This window comes from Microtus pennsylvanicus, chromosome 1, assembly GCF_037038515.1.
Source record: "Microtus pennsylvanicus isolate mMicPen1 chromosome 1, mMicPen1.hap1, whole genome shotgun sequence".
In the NCBI taxonomy this organism is placed as follows: Eukaryota; Metazoa; Chordata; class Mammalia; order Rodentia; family Cricetidae; genus Microtus; species Microtus pennsylvanicus.
In genome coordinates, this window is record NC_134579.1 from 166,425,352 (window position 1) to 166,443,255 (window position 17,904).

Here is a 17,904-nt window from a genome sequence, read left to right on the forward strand (position 1 = left end):
TGAAGCCAGATCCGTCTCTCACCTTACCGAGTGCTCTGTGTCTGGTGAGATTTTACACTGGAACATTAAAGGGTACCAAACATAAAAATACAAATTCTCAATATTATAGACAGCTTGAGGATTGCCAGCAGAGACACAGGGAAGGTGAAGCATGATTAATAAAAACTCAGAGACAGATATTGGGGTTCAACCGGAAGAGCAGAAAAGCAAAACAGCCAGCCTCTGGCTCTTATTTTGACCTCAGTCTGAAACAGCGATCCTGCCTCTAGGTGATGGAGGAGGGTCATTTGTCTATGTGTTACTTTCATTGGTTAATAAAGAAACTGCTTTGGCTTTTGCTAGGACAGCAGCTTAGATAGGTGGAATAGACAGAACAGAATGCTGGGAGAAAGAAGCAGATTCAGGCAGATGCTATAGCTCTCCTCTCCAAGATGGACTCAGGTTAAGATCCTTCCCGGTAAGCCACCACCTCATGGTACTACACTCATTAATAGAAATGGGTTAATCAAGATGTGAGAGTTAGCCAGTAAGAGGCTAGAGCTAATGGGCCAAGCAGTGTTTAAAAGAATACAGTTTCCGTGTAATTATTTTGGGTAAAACTAGCCGGTGGCGGGACGCAGCCTGCCACTCCATCTGCAATCAAGAATCAGAGTTTATATTAAAAAATCTCCAGTGTAGCTGCCTTACTTTTCTGATCCTCAGTCAAATTTTATTTATTAAAATACAAATGAAGCATCACTACAGGAAGGGCTACTCCATTGCAGCCCAGAGGGAGCACAGAAGAGCACACAGTAGAACACTACAGAGAAAGTTAGATGAAGAGAGACTGAGTATGAGCAGGGAAATCCCACGTCTTTAAGCCACGCGAACATCAGTTCCTTGGTGATAAAGCACTGGAAGGTGTTGACAGAAACCACCACAAATCATTTGCTGCTATAGCCACACACTCCTATATCTTTGGGTTGAAATTAGGCAATAATAAGTTAACTACAATTGCAGATTTGTTTAACTTATTTAACTTAGTAAATTATATTTTTATTTGTGAAAACTCATATTGAAAGGACAATTTCCTGTTTTATTGTTGATATATACCTAGTCTGGGAATTATCAATGAGAATGGTTATTACCATTCTGGTGCCAATGATGTAGATTGGTGTTTGAATCTGGGTGGATCCTGTTGAGCATTGTAATTATTGTCATGTGGACAGCCCTCCAGACACTCCAAAGGTGGCTTTCACACACCTATTTATATGAACTTCATAAAATACTTCTATTCTTAATACTTGCATAGTTTTTTTTCTGCATAAAAAAGTAAAAGGATTTCCTCCTTATGTTTTCATGGGTGCCCTTTCTTCACATTAAGTAGCCCTGGCATTTTCGAGAGTCAAGTGAAGCTGGGGCAAGGGAGAATTAAAGTTGAAGATGGGGTGAGGATGCAGCTCAGTGGTTGAGCACTTGCCCGGCATGCATAAGGCTCTAGTTCTGAAAATTTAAAATATACAGAGAGTAAAAAAAAAATTGGAGATGCCTGTGTGTTCACCTGGCAGGGAGATCCCGAAGTGTCAGTTACTACTCCAGACACACACATTTCTCAGGAATGGCCCCTGAGACTGAGCAGTGCAGAAGCAGCCCTACCTCCTCTTCTTCCTCCTCCTCTTCCTCCTGCTCCTCATCGACTTCGGTCTCTGCCTGGTAGTCTTCTGCTTCTTCATCGTAATCCTCAGCAGTCAGTTCCCATGCAGTATACTGAAAAGGCTCTGTAGTTTTTAAAAAGGAAAGAGATTTTAGAACAAGTTATCAGTGTATTATAACCATCAAAAGTTAGAAAAATTAATTATTATTATTATTGACAGACAGTTTTGATGTGTGTGCAAGTTCTCTGTGAGAACCACACATCATGACTGGTGACAGTGTGCCCCCATACCCGCTCTGACTGGCCAGAGTCTGCATTATTTACGATACTTTTAGAATGTCTTATATGTTATCTCCAGATATTCTGAATGCTCTCAGAGCCTAGAATGTTTTCAGTGTCTGCCCTTCACCATAAACACTGTGCTTTAATCCTTACTTTCCATCATCTCAACTACTTTTTGAAGCAGTTCCTTTGGTGTTTTGTTGGAAATATCCAATGTTAATATTTGAATCAAATTGTCGGTAATGATCTGCTCCATATTTTTCCACATGATGAGGTAATTATTCAGCTCTTCCTTCAGTGGCTCCATCTCAGGAACACTGGGGTAAGCGTCCTCTGGGAACTCCGGCAGCATAACTTTAGAACAGAAGTTCAAAGAGAAAAAGAGGCTTTGAGAAGCCTATCTCCATCAGACTACAAAAGAATCTATACTTTATTATGTGTTTTAAACATTCAAAGAAGAAACGTAGCATTCTGAACATTATTATAAATTTATAAATGCACATTCTAACATTATTTTATATGCTCTTAGATGAGTAATTACCTATTAATAGGATTCAAATTATGTGGGCGATGAGTGAGTTTCATATGGAAACTTGAGCTGTTCATACAAAGCATAAAACTAGATGAAAGAACATTATGAACTGAATAATTATACTTTTAGTGGATTGACATAAATAAATATAATTCATATTTATTTACTGAAAGAAAAATTGCCCTTATAGTGAATGGCATTATTAGGAGGTGTGGCTTTGCTGAAGTGGGTGTGGCCTTATAGGCAGAGTGTGTCATTGAGGGGGTTGTCTTTGAGGTTTCTTTTGCTAAAGCTAGGCTCAGTGTGGTAGACAGTTTACTTCCTGTTGACTGCAGATCAAGAGGTAGGACTCTTAGCTCCTCCTCCAGCACCATGTCTGCCTGCATGTTGTCGTGCCACCAGCCGTGGTGATAATGGACCAAAACTCTGAAACTGTAAGCCACCCCAATTAAATGTCTTCCTTTATAAGAGTTGCCTGGTGATGGATCTCTTCACAGCAATAGAAATGCTAACTAAGACGGAAGTTGGTACAGGGCCTGGGGTATCGCTGTGATAGGCCTGGCCATGCTCTCGTTTGGAGGAATTTGGACTTTGGGAGCTTGGGTTATGAAAGCAGAGGAAATGCAGTAAGTGCCACTTAATGGGCCAATAGTAGGGAGACAGCACAGGGAGACAGTGGTGCTGAGTGTGGTTTGAACTGTGGGGGCCTGGCTCCAGCACTTTCAGAGAAGAATATTAATTTGTGCCCTAGAGATTGTTCTTGGGATTCTTTGGTGAAGAATGCATCTGCTTTTTGTCCTTGTCAGAAGAGTCTGCCTGAGGTTAAAGTGAAGAGATTTGGATTAATTCTGTTGATAGAGGGAATCTCAAAACAGCTAGTATTGACTCTGCCGTATGGTTACTAATGTTAACTCTAGTAAAGAGTTATAATGAAAAGGAACTAACTGAGCAAGGAAAAACACAAAATAGTAAAATTTGAGGAGAAAAGAAGCACCCAGAAGTTGAATGAAGCTAAATCTTACATTTAAGGAGATAAACAGATTAAGAAATGGAAAACAGGGAGTGATGGCCTGAGGGCAAGGTCCCACCCAGCTAGGTTTCCAGTTTGTGAAAAGGGATTAAATAAAAACTCAGAGCTGGCTGTGGTGAGCACACCTTTAATCCCAGCACTTTGGAGGCAGAGGTTGGCAGATCTCTTGAGTTTGAGGCCAATCTGTGCTACAGAGCAAGTTCCAGGACAGCCAAGCTTAGGCAGCGAAGGAAATCATGGCAAACAGAAAGCTGGTGAAGATGTAATTGAACAAGGGGACACGTTCCTGTCCCAACAAGAAGCAGTGCTTGGCATCTTAGGCCACATGGTTCTGGCTTTAGAGTCAAGGATGTAAGAACGTGATTATGGAATCTTTCTCTGACACCAAGGAGAGCCTCTGGGACCAGGCATGTGTCAGGGGTGTCCCTGGATTGAGTCCCAGCGAGGCCATTGGGTGAAGCTGTGCCGGTGAAGCCTGGTTTGCCTTGGAGAGCCGTGGGATACTGACAAGGAGAGGTGCTAGCGAGGTATGGAAGCAGCCTGAGAGAAAGAAGCGTGTTGCAGTCAACAAAGCCGAACAGAGCTGCAGATCTGAAGAGCATTTTTTTTTTAATTTTTTTGAGACAGGGTTTCTCTGTAGTTTTTGGTGCCTGTCCTGGAACTAGTTCTTGTAGACCAGGCTGGCCTCAAACTCACAGAGATCCGCCTGCCTCTGCCTCCTGAGTGTTGGGATTAAAGGCGTGCACCACCACCGCCCGGCCTGAAGAGCGTTTTGATATCTGACATGGAGATGCAGACTTTGGAGTTTGCCCAGCTGGTTTTCAGTCTTGCTTTGGTCCAGCATGTCCTCGCTCTGATTGCTTCTCCACATTTTGGAGCAGTAATGTATATCCTGTGACATTATATGTTGGAAGTATGTGATTTGGTTTTTGATTTTCATTTTATAGGGGATTACAGTTAAGAGATTACTTGAATCTCAGAAGAGACTTTGAACTTCAGACTTTTAAATACGTTTGAGACTGTTATAGACTATGAAGACTTTTGAAACTGGACTGAATGCATTTTTGCATTATGACGTGGCTACCAGCCTTTGGGGACCAGGGAGTAGAGTGTAGTAGCATGAAAAATAATGGCCCCCAGAGGGAGAGGCACTATGAGGCGGTGTGGCTTTGTTGGAGTATGTGGCCTTAAAGGATGAAGTGTGTCACTGTGGGGTGGACTTTGAGGTCTCCTTTGCTCAAGCTACACTCAGTGTGATAGACAGTTCACTTCCTGTTGCCTTCAAGATGGAGGACTCTCAGCCTTCTCTGGCACCATGTCTGCCTGCATGCTGTCATGGGCCACGATGATAACAATGGGATAGACCTCTGGAACTGTAAGTCACCCCAGTTAAATGCTTTCCGTTATAAGACTTGCCCTAGTCACAGTCGAAACCCTAAGACAGCTGACATACAGAGTAGCAAGACGTAAGCAGAGACTGTGGCCTGACTTAGAGTTTGATCCGTTAGAAAACACTTCTACAAATGGGAATTTATATTTTCTAGACTAACCTGCTTCAGTTGCTTCTTCAGGCTCCAGGACCTCTTTGGGTTCCTTTGGAATTTCGGCTTCAACAGCAGTTTCCTCAGGAGGCTCAGGGACTTAAGAAAGAAATCTAAGTGAGTGCTTGAATTTTAAAATGTTACTCTGTATCAAAGTGTTGGCCCAAAGATTACAGATGGTATGTCTAATTGAAAACATAGATTTTTTTTTAAAAAGGATGGTTGAAAAATAGAGTACAAGGCAGAAAATGAAACCTTAAATATACGAAAGGACATCCAAGGGCTGGAGCGGCCTTCTCCGCTGGAAAGATGCTTGCTTTGTGGCACAAGGGCCTGGGCTTGAATCCCTAGTGCTCAGATCTAAACCCAAGCATGACTGTGTGTGTTTGTAACCCTAGCACTGAGGAGCTGAGCTGGACAAGCTCTGAGAGCTCATGGGACAGACAATCTGGCCAAATGGTGAACATACGGCTCACCGACAGACCATGACTGGAGGCAGTGAGGAAGAGCGTGATGGAAGGAGACACCCAAAGTCCTCCCTCCCCTCTCATGCTCAGGTACAGGTGCGCCAACGCACTATGCACCTGTACCACATGCATGCACAGCCTCCCTGCCAAGACCTCTAGAATAACAGTGAACACATGGCACACACCATCCTGGTGACTGCTAAGTGTTTTTAAAACCCCATTATTGCGGCATCAGATCTAATGTCTGGCCGTTCATTAATTTCTCACTAAACTATCCCTGAGGATGCACTGAGAGTATCAAGTGGTTAGGACGGCAGTGCAGGAGTGTGTGGGGGGGGGACCTGAAGAGAGTCCCAGCGATTTCACCTTCAAAGGGACAGGCTGTGAAGCTCCATGATACAAGACACCTTTCACACACATATCCAGCCCAGATGCTTTAGACATGCAGACGACTTACGTATCTTTCACCCCAAAATCCCCAAGTCTGCTCCCAATTCTAAGATACACATTTTATGAAGATTATATATACATATGAATGTATATCACACATATATACATACATAATCATATAATACTATCTTCTGAGTTAATACTTTAGTACGCTTTCAATAGGATCTATAGCATTTAAGCTTATATTAGAACAGAAAGTAGAAAAGGGATAAACCCAAGAGTTTTGTGGGTAACATGTGTAATTATAAATTGCTCATTGAATGAAACACTATAAATCATGACCAGTAGAAGACCACTGAGACCGTGAGAGAATAAACTTGGAGGGTTTTGAGATGCCTATTAAATCTTTGGACTTGAGAGGTTTCTGTGTTTTTAAAAGCCAGAACAATTGCAATAAGACTTGAAATTCATCTATAGCATGGGGTTGGGGAAATGCATCATTTCTTTCACTAACTTCACAGGACAACAAAGGGTGAAGGGGAAAAACATCCAGGAAACAGATCAGCAGACAGAGTCAGGCATTAAAGCCCAGATGTTGACAAGATGCGGGAAGTTCTTTGGGTGACTACAAATGATGCCTTCAACTTAAACCTTTTTCTTTTAAAAGGATTATTTAATATTTTCATGCATGTTAGTATTTTGTCTACATATCTGTGATTGAACTGGAGGCTAGAAGAGGGTGTTGAATCCCCTGGAACTGGAATTATGGGAAGTTGCGAGCTGCAGTGTAGGTGTTAGGAACTGAATCCGGATCCTCTGTGGGAGCAGCAAGGGCTCTTAACTGCTGACTCATCTCTTTGGCGCCAGCACTTTCAATGTAAAATTTTTATTAAAGTCCTTAAAATTTAGGAAGTGGAGTTTGGACAGGTTTAAGATCACAAAAGTCCTAAAAACCTCTAGAAAAATCAGAGAGTGCAAAAGTTTAAATCAAGTTGTGAAGAAGGCTTCAGAGCTCACTGCCAGCCCAGGGACAGGCATTTGTAGTGGACAACGTGATAGTGAAAGGGAGCTGCTTTAAGAGACAGAAGCCTGCAGGAGAAGGTGAGAGAGAGGGGAGAAGACAAAGGTTCTCTCTTGTCCCTCCCTCCCCAGTTTGGGTAGGGCTTTGAGTTGAATAAATAAACATCTCTCAGACTAGAGAGTAATTCAGTCTTCAAGAGTATCTCACAGCTGGCTCTGCAGTGCAGCAGCAAAAAGGTCTTAATATATAATAGATAAAAATATTATCCAAAGAAAAGATAAAAATTCTTGTAAACTCTACTCTCCTCCATTCCTGTTCTAAAGTTAACCCGTCCCGTGTGCTTTTAATTCTTGACTGTATGTAAGATTGGGAGTCTAGAACCCAAAGGACAGAAATCGAATCTTCAGCACAAAATAAAAACAGTAATTTGAGGTTTGTGGCACATACTTGAGGTTAAAATAAATATTTGTAAGTATTGCCTTGGTCGCCGTGTCTTTTCACGGCAATAGAACAGAGACTAAACATACACAGTCACACTCGTGAGAGCTCAGGCAGAAAGACGGCACCAAGGCTGCCAGAATCTCAGTCGCAGGATGGAATATAAGACAGATATGGATTCATGTGTATATGTGCATGAATATATGCAGAAGAGTAGAGCGCAGAGGTGTCTGAAGCAGAGCTGACGGACAGAACACGTTTAGTTCAGTGGTTATCACATAAAGAGCAGAGCGGGCATCAGAGAAGTCCTGGGAAGAACTGCCCCTATGGTGTGATTGATTAGCTGATGAGAGCTACAGTGACTGTAGAAAACTCTTAATGTTCAGAGCCAGATCGTCTGGGCCAATCTTTAGACAGCAGAAAGTTCAGTTCCTCACGGGACTGTTGTTCACAGACTGAGCTCCAGAAAGTTGACCTCTGACCGCCACAAGCCAGAGTGTGCAGATGCACACTCATGTACACACTCACACTTGCATACACTCATACACCCACGCATACTCGCTCACGCATGTGTATACACACATGTATGCGCGCGTAGGCACACACACACACACACACACACACACAGAGCCGTCAGTCAAGTGTAACCTGATTCAGGCTCATGCTCAGCTTCCGGGACCTCAGCTTCAGACTCCTCAGGTAACAGCGACCCTCGGGTTTCCTCTTGCATCTCAGGTGCCTCAGGCTCTTCATGGGCTTCAGAATCTTCCCCATCAACCTCCTCCTCAGCTTCATTATCAGGCTCTTCAACATCTACAGAGAATAACACGGAGTAAATTGTTATTCAGTTAAAGCCAACAGATGCTAGAGGAGAAAATAAGAGCGTGGTGCCCGCCCTGCCTCTGGTTAGTGATGGAGATACATGAGTCACCACTTTATCCTATCGACTAATATGGCGTGGTGAAAACTGACAGCCACTCTATCAGGGTGCTACTGGAGAACCAGAGGAAGGGCTCATTTAAAAGAAGAAGAATGTATAGCCATTCCACATACTCTAACAGTAAGAGACTAGAAAAAGCCCAATATCCGTCTAACAAGGAAAGAGTAAGGCCCATTCTACCTACTCTGGCAGCCACTGTGTGTGGCTACTGAGCACTTGAAGCTAGTCTAAATTGAGATATATGCAAAGACAAAATAGATTATGGCTTCCAAATAATTACTATGAAAAACTTAAAATATGTAGCTGCTAGAAAATTTAAAGGTAGTTTATGTGGCTTTTATTAAGTTTCCCATAGGCAGCCCCAGACTAGACTCCCTAGATACACAGGTAGCACAGATGTAATAATAGATTGACTATAACTCATTGTAATAATATAGTATATTCACCTATGTTTCAACTGTCAATATAGAAAGCATGACTCCGAACTCGTTGTGTTTGTGGATGAGCTTGGGGGCATGGACGTTCTTTAGAAGGGCCACGGCAGTGCTGCCAGGGAGCCCATCTTCCCTATCTCTCTCATGTAGTGATGGAGTTGACACAGTATGTGTAGGAAGACGGAGACAAGGCCCTTCCTGTGAAAGGCTGATATGGCCGGGTTAGTGAGATCAATTCTCTGAGTTCTCACGGGCCTTTCTTCCCCCCTGCTTTCTCCCAAGGGTCACGTTCTGACGGAGAGTCTCTGGCACCTGGATTTGATCTAAATCAAGGTTTGAAACAGGACAGCAGCACACGAGGCTTCCAAGAACACAGCTGGGAACATGATGAGTGTCCTTGTGTTAGGGTTAAGATTTCATGGAATTGCACAGCAGAGGTTGTTTGGGCTCCTAGTATAACTTGGGATGAAATGATGTGGCCAGTGAAGGAACTTGAGTTTTCTTTCAACTTAAAAATCATATGCTTCTAAAATGTATACTTATTTATGTTACATTTATCTATAGTAGGTACATTATAAAAGAAACACATAAATAGAAGAACCCAGTGGGGCAGCTGTGCACCATACAGGTCAGGAATGGGTTAAAAGGCATTTTGAGATCTTTGAACTATTTGTAATTTCATTATTGATCATGTGTTGTTACCTACTGATTCATAACAGATCCCTCCAAATCATCACCTGTTATTCCCGTAGTTTCTGGGAGTGAGGAATTTAGCAGTGGCTCAGCTGAGAGGTCCTGGATTAGTGTTCCTAAGCTGGTGAAGATATTGACCAGGGTTGCAGTATCTGAGCACGTAAATGGGGCTAGGACTCATTTCCAGGATGGCCTGTTTACAACCAGAGCCAAGGTGCTCAGTTGGGCCCACTCAAAGTCCCAACGCACAAAACGGCTGTGCAGTAAAGTAATTGTTTTACAGAACTACACTTTGGAGTGGTTGGAGGTGGAACAATGGATAACTCTTTTAATCCCATGGTCTCTGGCAGTCCTATGAAGCTTATGGACTTCTTTTCAGAATAAAACTGTCAGACTCATAAAATAAAATACATAAGAAACTAGTTATATTGAAAACCAGTTGCTAAAACATAAAATTATTTTGGAGCTATAGGAAATGTTAAAGAAGAAATAGTATCCAGCTTCATAACTACTACAACTGCAACAGCAGTAAATAAATATATATTTATACATATATAAACTGTGGAGCAATGCACAAATATCTGCTTTTGTATTGATGACAAGCCAAGGGACAGGACAGCTAACACCACAGTGGTTTTCTGTGTTAGTAGTCAAGAGACTCTAAGGCTCAGTCAAAGTCATTGAAAATAGATTTAAAGTTCATAGATCTGGAACTTAATTCATAGACCTCAGTTTGAGAACCCCAATCTTAAAAGAGAAAGTTCTTCCATAAAAGCAGTGGAAGTTTTAAGTATGAAGACACTGGGGTATTGCAAGAGTTTGGCTGTGTCCTCAGCCCTTGCAGGATTCTTCCAATAGAAGCGATTCCAGCACCTGTGTACAATCCACGACAGAGGCATGTTCTGCAGTGTGTCCTTCTAGGGGCGCACTTTCAGCAGTGCCCCCTTTTGGTTTAGGAATCTGCCCTGTGAACCCATAATCCCAGTGAGAATATACTTTATTATGGAATTTGGAACATGTTTGATGTGGAATATTGTTTGAAGATGTGCAATATTTTTTTATGCGGTGGGATATTTGTTTAATGATGCAAAAAGATGTTACATTCTTTTATGTTGCACTTGTTTAACTCTGTGAAGCTGTGTTACTTTGCCTGCCTAAAACACCTGATTGGTCTAACAAAGAGCTGAATGGTCAATAGCAAGGCAGGAGAAAGGACAGGTGGGGTTGGCAGGCAGAGAGAATAACAGAAGGATAAAAAAGAGATCAAGGAGAAAGAAGGGGCCAGCCACACAGCCAGCCACAGAATAAGAAGAAAAGATATACAGAAATAGAGACAGGTAAAAGACTAGAGGCAAAAGGTAGACAGGATAATTTAAGAAAAGCTGGCAAGAAACAAGCCAAGCTAAGGCTGGGCATTCATAAGAAAGAATAAGCCTCCATGTGGCTGCCCCCCAAAAGAGTAAAGACTGAAAAGAATAAAACAAGCAGCAACAGATGCTGGGGGAAGAAGGGGTACTCTCAGGACCAGGGGACACACTGGAAATCCACTCGAAAGTGGCAGTAACGATACAAGATTAAATGACACGCTACTGCTGTTACAATCTGTGCTTGCCTTTTTCTTTCTTGGCCGCATTTTCTATCAGCCTCTGCTTTTCTTCTTCTAGTCTCATTTCCTCTTCTTTGGCTTTTCTGAAATGAGAACGTCCAAAATTTATTTTATTTATTTTTTTTAAAAAAAAAAACAGACACTTCTCATTACTAGGAGGTTAAATTCTCATGGTGGCAAGCAGCAAATACTTCATTGGTAATCTTCCATTCTGCGTCCTATGACAGTGTACAGTTCACTCAGGCTGAAGCCAGTTTGTTTTCAGTCAGTACTGGGGTAGTTTTGGTAAGAAGGTGGGGAATGTTTATTTTATACTATGGCTGTCGGTTAGGAAACCTGTTAAAATGAGTGAAAGATTCCCTGAGGTAAGTTGAGAGGAAGGGGCGGGGTCTATAACATTTCCCTCAGACTCAGTGGGTGATAGTCACAATATAATGCTGGTGAAAAAAAAGTGGAGTATAAAACTATATGTATGATATCATTTTAACTTTGTATCAGTAGATATGAGAACTAGGAAGCTAGAAAATTAATCAAATTAAAGACAGTGATTATTGCTGGATGGTAGCATTACAATAGTTTAATTTATAACATTTGCATTAGTTTTTTTTTCTCCATGGATTAGAGAACATAATATTTCTTTTAGTCAGAAGAAATCAGAGCCTGGAGAGATGGCTCGGGGGTCAAGAATGCTTGCTCCTCTTATAGAGGTCCTGGGCTTTATTCCCGGCATGAACATGCAAGCTTACAACCACCTGTAACTCCAGCTTCAGGAGATCTAGCGCCTCCTCTAGGCTCCAAGGTTATCTGCATTCACGTGTGCACATTTCACCCCCCATATATATACATAAATTAAAACTTATAATTAAAAAGTAAAGTTTTAAGACACTAATGACTTCCTTTTACCAACCCAGGTTTTACTAGGCAGGACTGAACTACACCTCCCCTTCCAGTGGTGATGCCATTTACAAAGTCTTTGAGTACGGAAGCTTCAGCACACAGTGGGAATTTGTATTCCATGAAGGTCGAGGCACTTAAACTTTCCCAACAGTGGTGAAAATAGATAAATGGAAAGTTGGCAAAAGGTGGGGAGCAAGGCCTGGTCTATTAAAAAACAAAGAGATATGTACCCTTGGCTGGAAATCCTGTGCCTAGGAATTTAGAAATAGGCATACAAAACATATAACATATAGACAACGAAACATATAACAAGTTGGTTGCATCATGGAAAACAGCAACAACAACAAAAAAACAACATCAAGTGTTCACCGGTAGGAAAGCAAGAAGGCGGGCTCAGTGACCACAGCAGCTCTTGGAGCCACCGCCCTCCAAAGAACTATGTGGTGTGACTTTGCGTCTGTGTTTCCTTCTCTGAAAGCTAATGATGATTCTCTTTGGGAGACACTACCACCATATTTCTAGCTAAGGTTCTCCTGTGTCCTCTTGTTGTTACTGGGATTCTCCCTGTTCATGGCCCAGGCCAGGCAGACTGCTGAGTCTTCTTGACCCATCTCCTTCACATTCTGTTTTGACGTCTGTGTCATGTGGCCCCAGCAAGGCTGCTTATGAGAACTTCCTTTTCTAAAATCAATAAAGTATGCCGCTGGGAAGACCCAGGCCTGGCCAGGCTGGGAAAGAACCTCTGAAGCATTTGAGACAAAGATGGCAGGTGGCCTTGTCATTCAGCTGGATTGTGTGCAGACGGATGTCGGGAAACCTAGAGTTCAGTATGTTTTTAGTTGTTTGACCTATGTATGATGCAAGCCTTAACCCTGCTACGCTTGTCTCTGTTTAGATAACCTGAGTGCGTCTGGGAGGCATTTTCTCCTGCTCTTTCGGGTTTTATTTTCCTCTAGAATATAGAATAAGCTTTTGTGAAAAGCTTATTGCTGAGTTTTAGAATCAGCATATAGAACTCTTGAGAAGCGTGCACCGGTTTTGGGCATTAAGAAGCTCATGAGCATGAGTAGAAATTGATTGCAGAACTAGAAAATTCCAGATAGTAAAAAAAAAAGATTAAAAACAGCAACAAAGCTACAACCGCCCCCTCAGCCATGGCTTCTGCCTTGTGCCACGCTCCCAAAGATTTTCTATTATTTTTATTTAGTGGTGTGTATGTTGTTTGTGTGTTTGCATGCTGTGTGTGTGTGTGTGTGTGTGTGTGTGTGTACACCAGCAGAAGCTAAAGGAGGCTGTTGGATGTCCTGTAGCTGGGGAGGGTGCCAGGAACGAAACTCAGAGCCCCTGGAACCACAGCAAGGACTTGTCATCAGCCGGCCATATCCACCCCCACCCCCAATTCGGTTTCTTTTCTTTTGAGACAGGGTCTCTGTACTATGTGGATCCTAGAACTCGCTAAGTAGAACAGGCTAGACCAGAACTCCCGGATACCAACAGGCCTCAGCCTCCTGAATCAGACTGGGATTAAAGATGTGAGCCATCTGCCACTGCCTGGCTCAAACACAGTCTGTGGAAGAGAACATTTCGGTAAGGAAGAACAACTAGTTAGGGACCTGTTCCACTCTTTTATTTCTCAGTCTGAGAATGACACAGTTTATTAAAGGTCAATCTTGAACCTTAGCTGTAAGTCCTTGCTCACAATTTTAAAAGTGCCTCGTTTCACGCAGAGCAGAGAACAAACCTACGCTGCGTTTGTAAGATGTACATAATCAGTTCTTTCCTTCCATGGAGGCAAGACAGATTTGCCCTTAGTTATTCCATGTGGTATATTTTCATTTATGTTCTATTGTGTTGTTGTCTCAGTGTGTGGATTCTAGTTTTTAAAATTAAACCACAGATAGATGTGTGTGTGTGTGTGTGTGTGTGTGTGTGTGTGTGTGTGTGTGAGATCTAGGCTCATTTTTTTCGCAGACTCCTGATGAAGAAAACTTGAAATGAGCTATGAAACTGTTTACCACTGAGTAGATATTCAGGAACTTCCTGTTTATTTTGGACACAGTGGGATTTTTGTGCAGTTAATGGACAATCTTTTTGATGTTAGGGACATTTTATAAGTGTAACCTGTGAGAGGCTATAAAACCTGCAGGTTTATACTGGGGGTTGGAGAGATGGTTCCATGGTTAAGAATGCTTGCTGCTCTTATAGAGGACCTGAGGTTGCTTCCCAGCACTCATGTTGGGTGGCTCATAGCTACCTCTAACTTCAGCTCCAGGGGATCTGGTGAACCCTTCTGCCCTCAGTGGGCACCCACACACAACTTCCACACACATATAAATAAAGATAAAATCTCTGAGAGCAGGGGCATGTTCAGTGTGTAGCGTTTTTCGGTCTACACAAACCTTACCTTATTTCCTCCTCTTCCTTTTTCTTGATTTGCAGTTCATCTTGTAATCTCTCTAAAATCTTAGCATCAATCTCTGGCTTATGCTTTAAATACATTCTATTTAAAAAACATTTTCCTGAAATGTAGATAAAGAGAAAAAAATTATTTTGAAATTGCATAGAGTGTGGCCTGTTTTGGAAATTAACTACAGAACAACCTTAGACTATGCACACACAAATTTCCCTGTGAGTTCTCATCCAAACAGAGCTCCAAGTCTTTAAAAAGTTTAGTAGGATGTCTTAAATCTTTTTTTGAAAGGCATATGCTACTATGTAATAAATAATGAAAACATGAAAAAAAAACTGTGTTCACACTGGGAATTATTATTTCAAATATTTTTTTAAAGATTTTTTTCTTACATTTGTGTGTGTTTGCACGCACATGTGTGTGTGTTTGTATGTACACTCATACGCATGTATGGCAGTCAGAGAACAACTTGCGGAGAGTTGGTTTTCTCCTACCGTATGGGTCACAAGAATTGAACTCAGGTTGTTAGGGTTGACTGAACAAACATTTACCCCACCGCCTCTCAAATATATTTTCTTAAAAGGTGAAGTGGTAGACTATTTAAATTCGGCGTCAGGATTGTACCCAGTGTTGACTGACAAGTCACAGCTACTGACTGAGAGGGGACGCTGGCTACTGAGGCCTGCTAGAACCTACTAGACGGTTCTGTGGCGTGGCACCCCAGGCCACCTTCTCAGTGGGTGGAAACATCACTTCACACATCATTTGGTACTATGGACACGGCTGGGGTGGTAGTCGGGGTGGTATTTCTGTCTAAAGAGAGTTCTCCATTCTTTATTTTAACCAACATAAATGTCAGCAACAAACATTTTACTTTAAGTCTAGATGATCAATATTTACCAACCATTGTTATCTGCATCTGTAAAAGAGATAACCAAATCAGGTACAATTCCTTTGTCAATGAAGGCCATCCACAGATCTCTTATAACAGGGCAGTTGTCCACAATCCATCCTCCATATTTTTGGGCACCAGGAAACCTGTTCCTGTTGTCGTCTGTTACCTGTGAGAACAGCACCATTGTGAGTAGGCAAGTCACAGATTTATGGTGTGTTTTTCTTGTAGGAGTCCAGCCAGCATCTTCTGGGTCCTGACTCTGAGAAGAAAGGAAGACTGACTTCTGGGGATATGGGGAAAAGTGGAAGGGCAGTTACAATCATTGTAATCATGTAGAAAATTCTCAAGAGCTATGAAACATAGAAGAAATGACGTAAACAAAAGAGCACATGAGTTTGAAGACTGGGGTAAAAGAACACTTTGGAACTGGTCACAAACCAAATGGACATTCTGAGTTTCTAAGTCAATGAGAGACATGAAAAGTTTGGGAAACTTTACCTCTTTGATGATTTCCTCTAGTAGCTCAGCGTGTTTCTCATAGGGCTGCTCAAAGTTCAGTTCCTTGGCGTGTTTCAGCGTGTCCTCTATGAGTAAACGCACCTCAGGGTGGTTCTCATTCACTTCTTCTATGGACTCTTCTGTGGAGACTAAAGTCAAATAAGTTGACACAAATTCCATCCTAGGCTCATGAACAATGTTACTTGAGATAAGACATGCGGCTAACGTGTGGCCTAAAGTCTTCCTTGTGTTACCAATGCACCTGCTGGAAGACAAGAGTAAAACCATACGATCACAAACCAGATGAGACACAAGCCAGTGCAGCAGTGTGAAGGTCATGTCAAGGACGCCATGGAGGGACCCGAGCCTCCAAAAGTGAAGGCAAGATTAAGCAATGAGGGAGGAAATCACACAAGATGAGCGCTTCAGTTACCAACAAGAGTCTCGAGCAGTGGCGGGGAGAGCAGGGGGCAGGCAAACTGGAACTGGTTGGGGGAAAAGTTGGCAGAGACTTGAGTTTTGCTTTCATTCCTGGCACGGCTGAGGGGACTGCCCTGTCTTTACCACTTAATGCTGTGTGTATCTACCCCTCCAGTGAGGCCGGGGCTTGGCTGTTCCTTCTGGTTGGACACCTTCCGCATTTCCAGTCTTGCTTTGTAACTACTGCTTTCGGGCTCCACCTGTTTGTTAGCATCCGTCTAGAGCCCCGATGATTTCAGCTCAAAGGCCTTCGAAGGGCAATTACCTCCTGCCCCTCCTGCCCTCTTTGCCTTAGAATGTACTCAGGGAAGAAAGAGACACGGCTCCTTGAAAGCAGGGCAGAACAGTCCAGAACTGTGGTCTCTTTCTGGAGCCCTGGAGGAAGGGGGCAAAAAAGTCACAGCTAGACCCTTGGCTCCTTGCAATGAATGTTTGCCAGTAAGGTTGGTAGGACAAAGGGTCTACTACATGACATGCTGAGGCCCCCAGTGCCTCTAGGATGAATGAAGAGGTGTTGGAGAGAGGGGAAAGAAGGAGAAGCAAAGAGGTTTTTGATTTTTTGTTTTGTTCTTATTTTGTTTCCTTTTGTGGGGGTGATGGGGGGACCAGAAGCAGAATTGGGGTGCATGATGTGCATGATATGAAACTCCCGAAGAATCAACAATGAAGTTAAATTTAAAAAATGTCCCAAGGGCTAAGCTGCTTGGTTCTCTTGCGTCTGTCCTCTTTCTTGACAGCATGCTTCTGTCAAGGCCACTCATGTGCCCAGATGGAAACATGAATTTCCTAGCTCTCCTTACAGTTTGGAGAGTCAATAAAATGTAAATGGGTTTGGGTGAGGGTGTTGGGGAACACTATTTTAAGGTATATGACTTTTGTTTATGCTGCATTTGTTTAACTCCGTGAAGCTGTGTTACTTTGCCTGTCTAAAACACCCGATGATCTAATAAAGAGCTGAACAGCCAATAACGAGGCAGGAGCAAGGATAGGCGGGGCTGGCAGGCAGAGAGGATAAATAGAAGGAGAAACAAGGAGAACGAGAAAGCAACGAGAGAACAAGAAAAGGAGAGAGGACCCCAGGGGCCAGCCATCCTGCCACACATCCAGCCACAGAATAAGAAGGGAAGTAAGATGTACAGAAGAAAGAAAAGGAAAAAGCCCAGAGGGAGAAGATAGAGGGGCTAATTTAAGAAAAACTGGCAAGAAACAAGCCAAGCTAAGGCCGAGCTTTTGTAAGAATTAGCCTCCGTGTGTGGTACCAAGGACGGCAGAGCAGAGAGACCAGCCATTTTCCAAATGCTCTATCACAGTTTTTAAGAGTTCTCTTCAATGGCTTCCTGTTTATGTTGTTACTATTTAGGGCACATTGGGGTGAAGGTAGGGTTTGTCACATGAGTCTTCCATGTCCCCCTTTTTTAACTGTGCATCTGCAGTCATCGATATCACTGTCAGAGTAGTGTATTTGCTCTTTGCTGTCTGAGAGCCTGGGTCAGGGGCTTCCATGTGTCTGGCGTCAGCACAGAGCACAAACAGGGCTTCCAGCTGGAGTAGGGCCACAGACCCAGACAAGGACCTCCAAAGTGAACATCAACATGGCTTCAGGCTGCAGCACAGACCTCCGGACATCTGCCCGGCCTTCGGTGCAACTTGTGCCAACACAAACCAAGACATGGCCCTTGGTGGCATCACAGACCCAGACATCACTATGACCTTAGGT

At 42.8% G+C, this 17,904-nt stretch overlaps 1 protein-coding gene across 1 annotated transcript in view; it reads right to left on the reverse strand.

Annotated features, from left to right (window-relative positions):
- Ak9 (adenylate kinase 9) overlaps nt 1-17,904 on the reverse strand; it is a 117,814-nt gene that overhangs the window by 50,682 nt on the left and 49,228 nt on the right. The window contains exons 16-23 of the mRNA XM_075944961.1: nt 15,708-15,856; nt 15,219-15,375; nt 14,309-14,423; nt 11,014-11,090; nt 7,983-8,147; nt 5,028-5,117; nt 2,069-2,269; nt 1,636-1,757 (exon numbers count right to left, since the gene is read on the reverse strand). Coding sequence (XP_075801076.1) covers nt 1,636-1,757; nt 2,069-2,269; nt 5,028-5,117; nt 7,983-8,147; nt 11,014-11,090; nt 14,309-14,423; nt 15,219-15,375; nt 15,708-15,856 — 1,076 coding nt within the window. The remainder of the gene's footprint in view (nt 1-1,635; nt 1,758-2,068; nt 2,270-5,027; nt 5,118-7,982; nt 8,148-11,013; nt 11,091-14,308; nt 14,424-15,218; nt 15,376-15,707; nt 15,857-17,904) is intronic.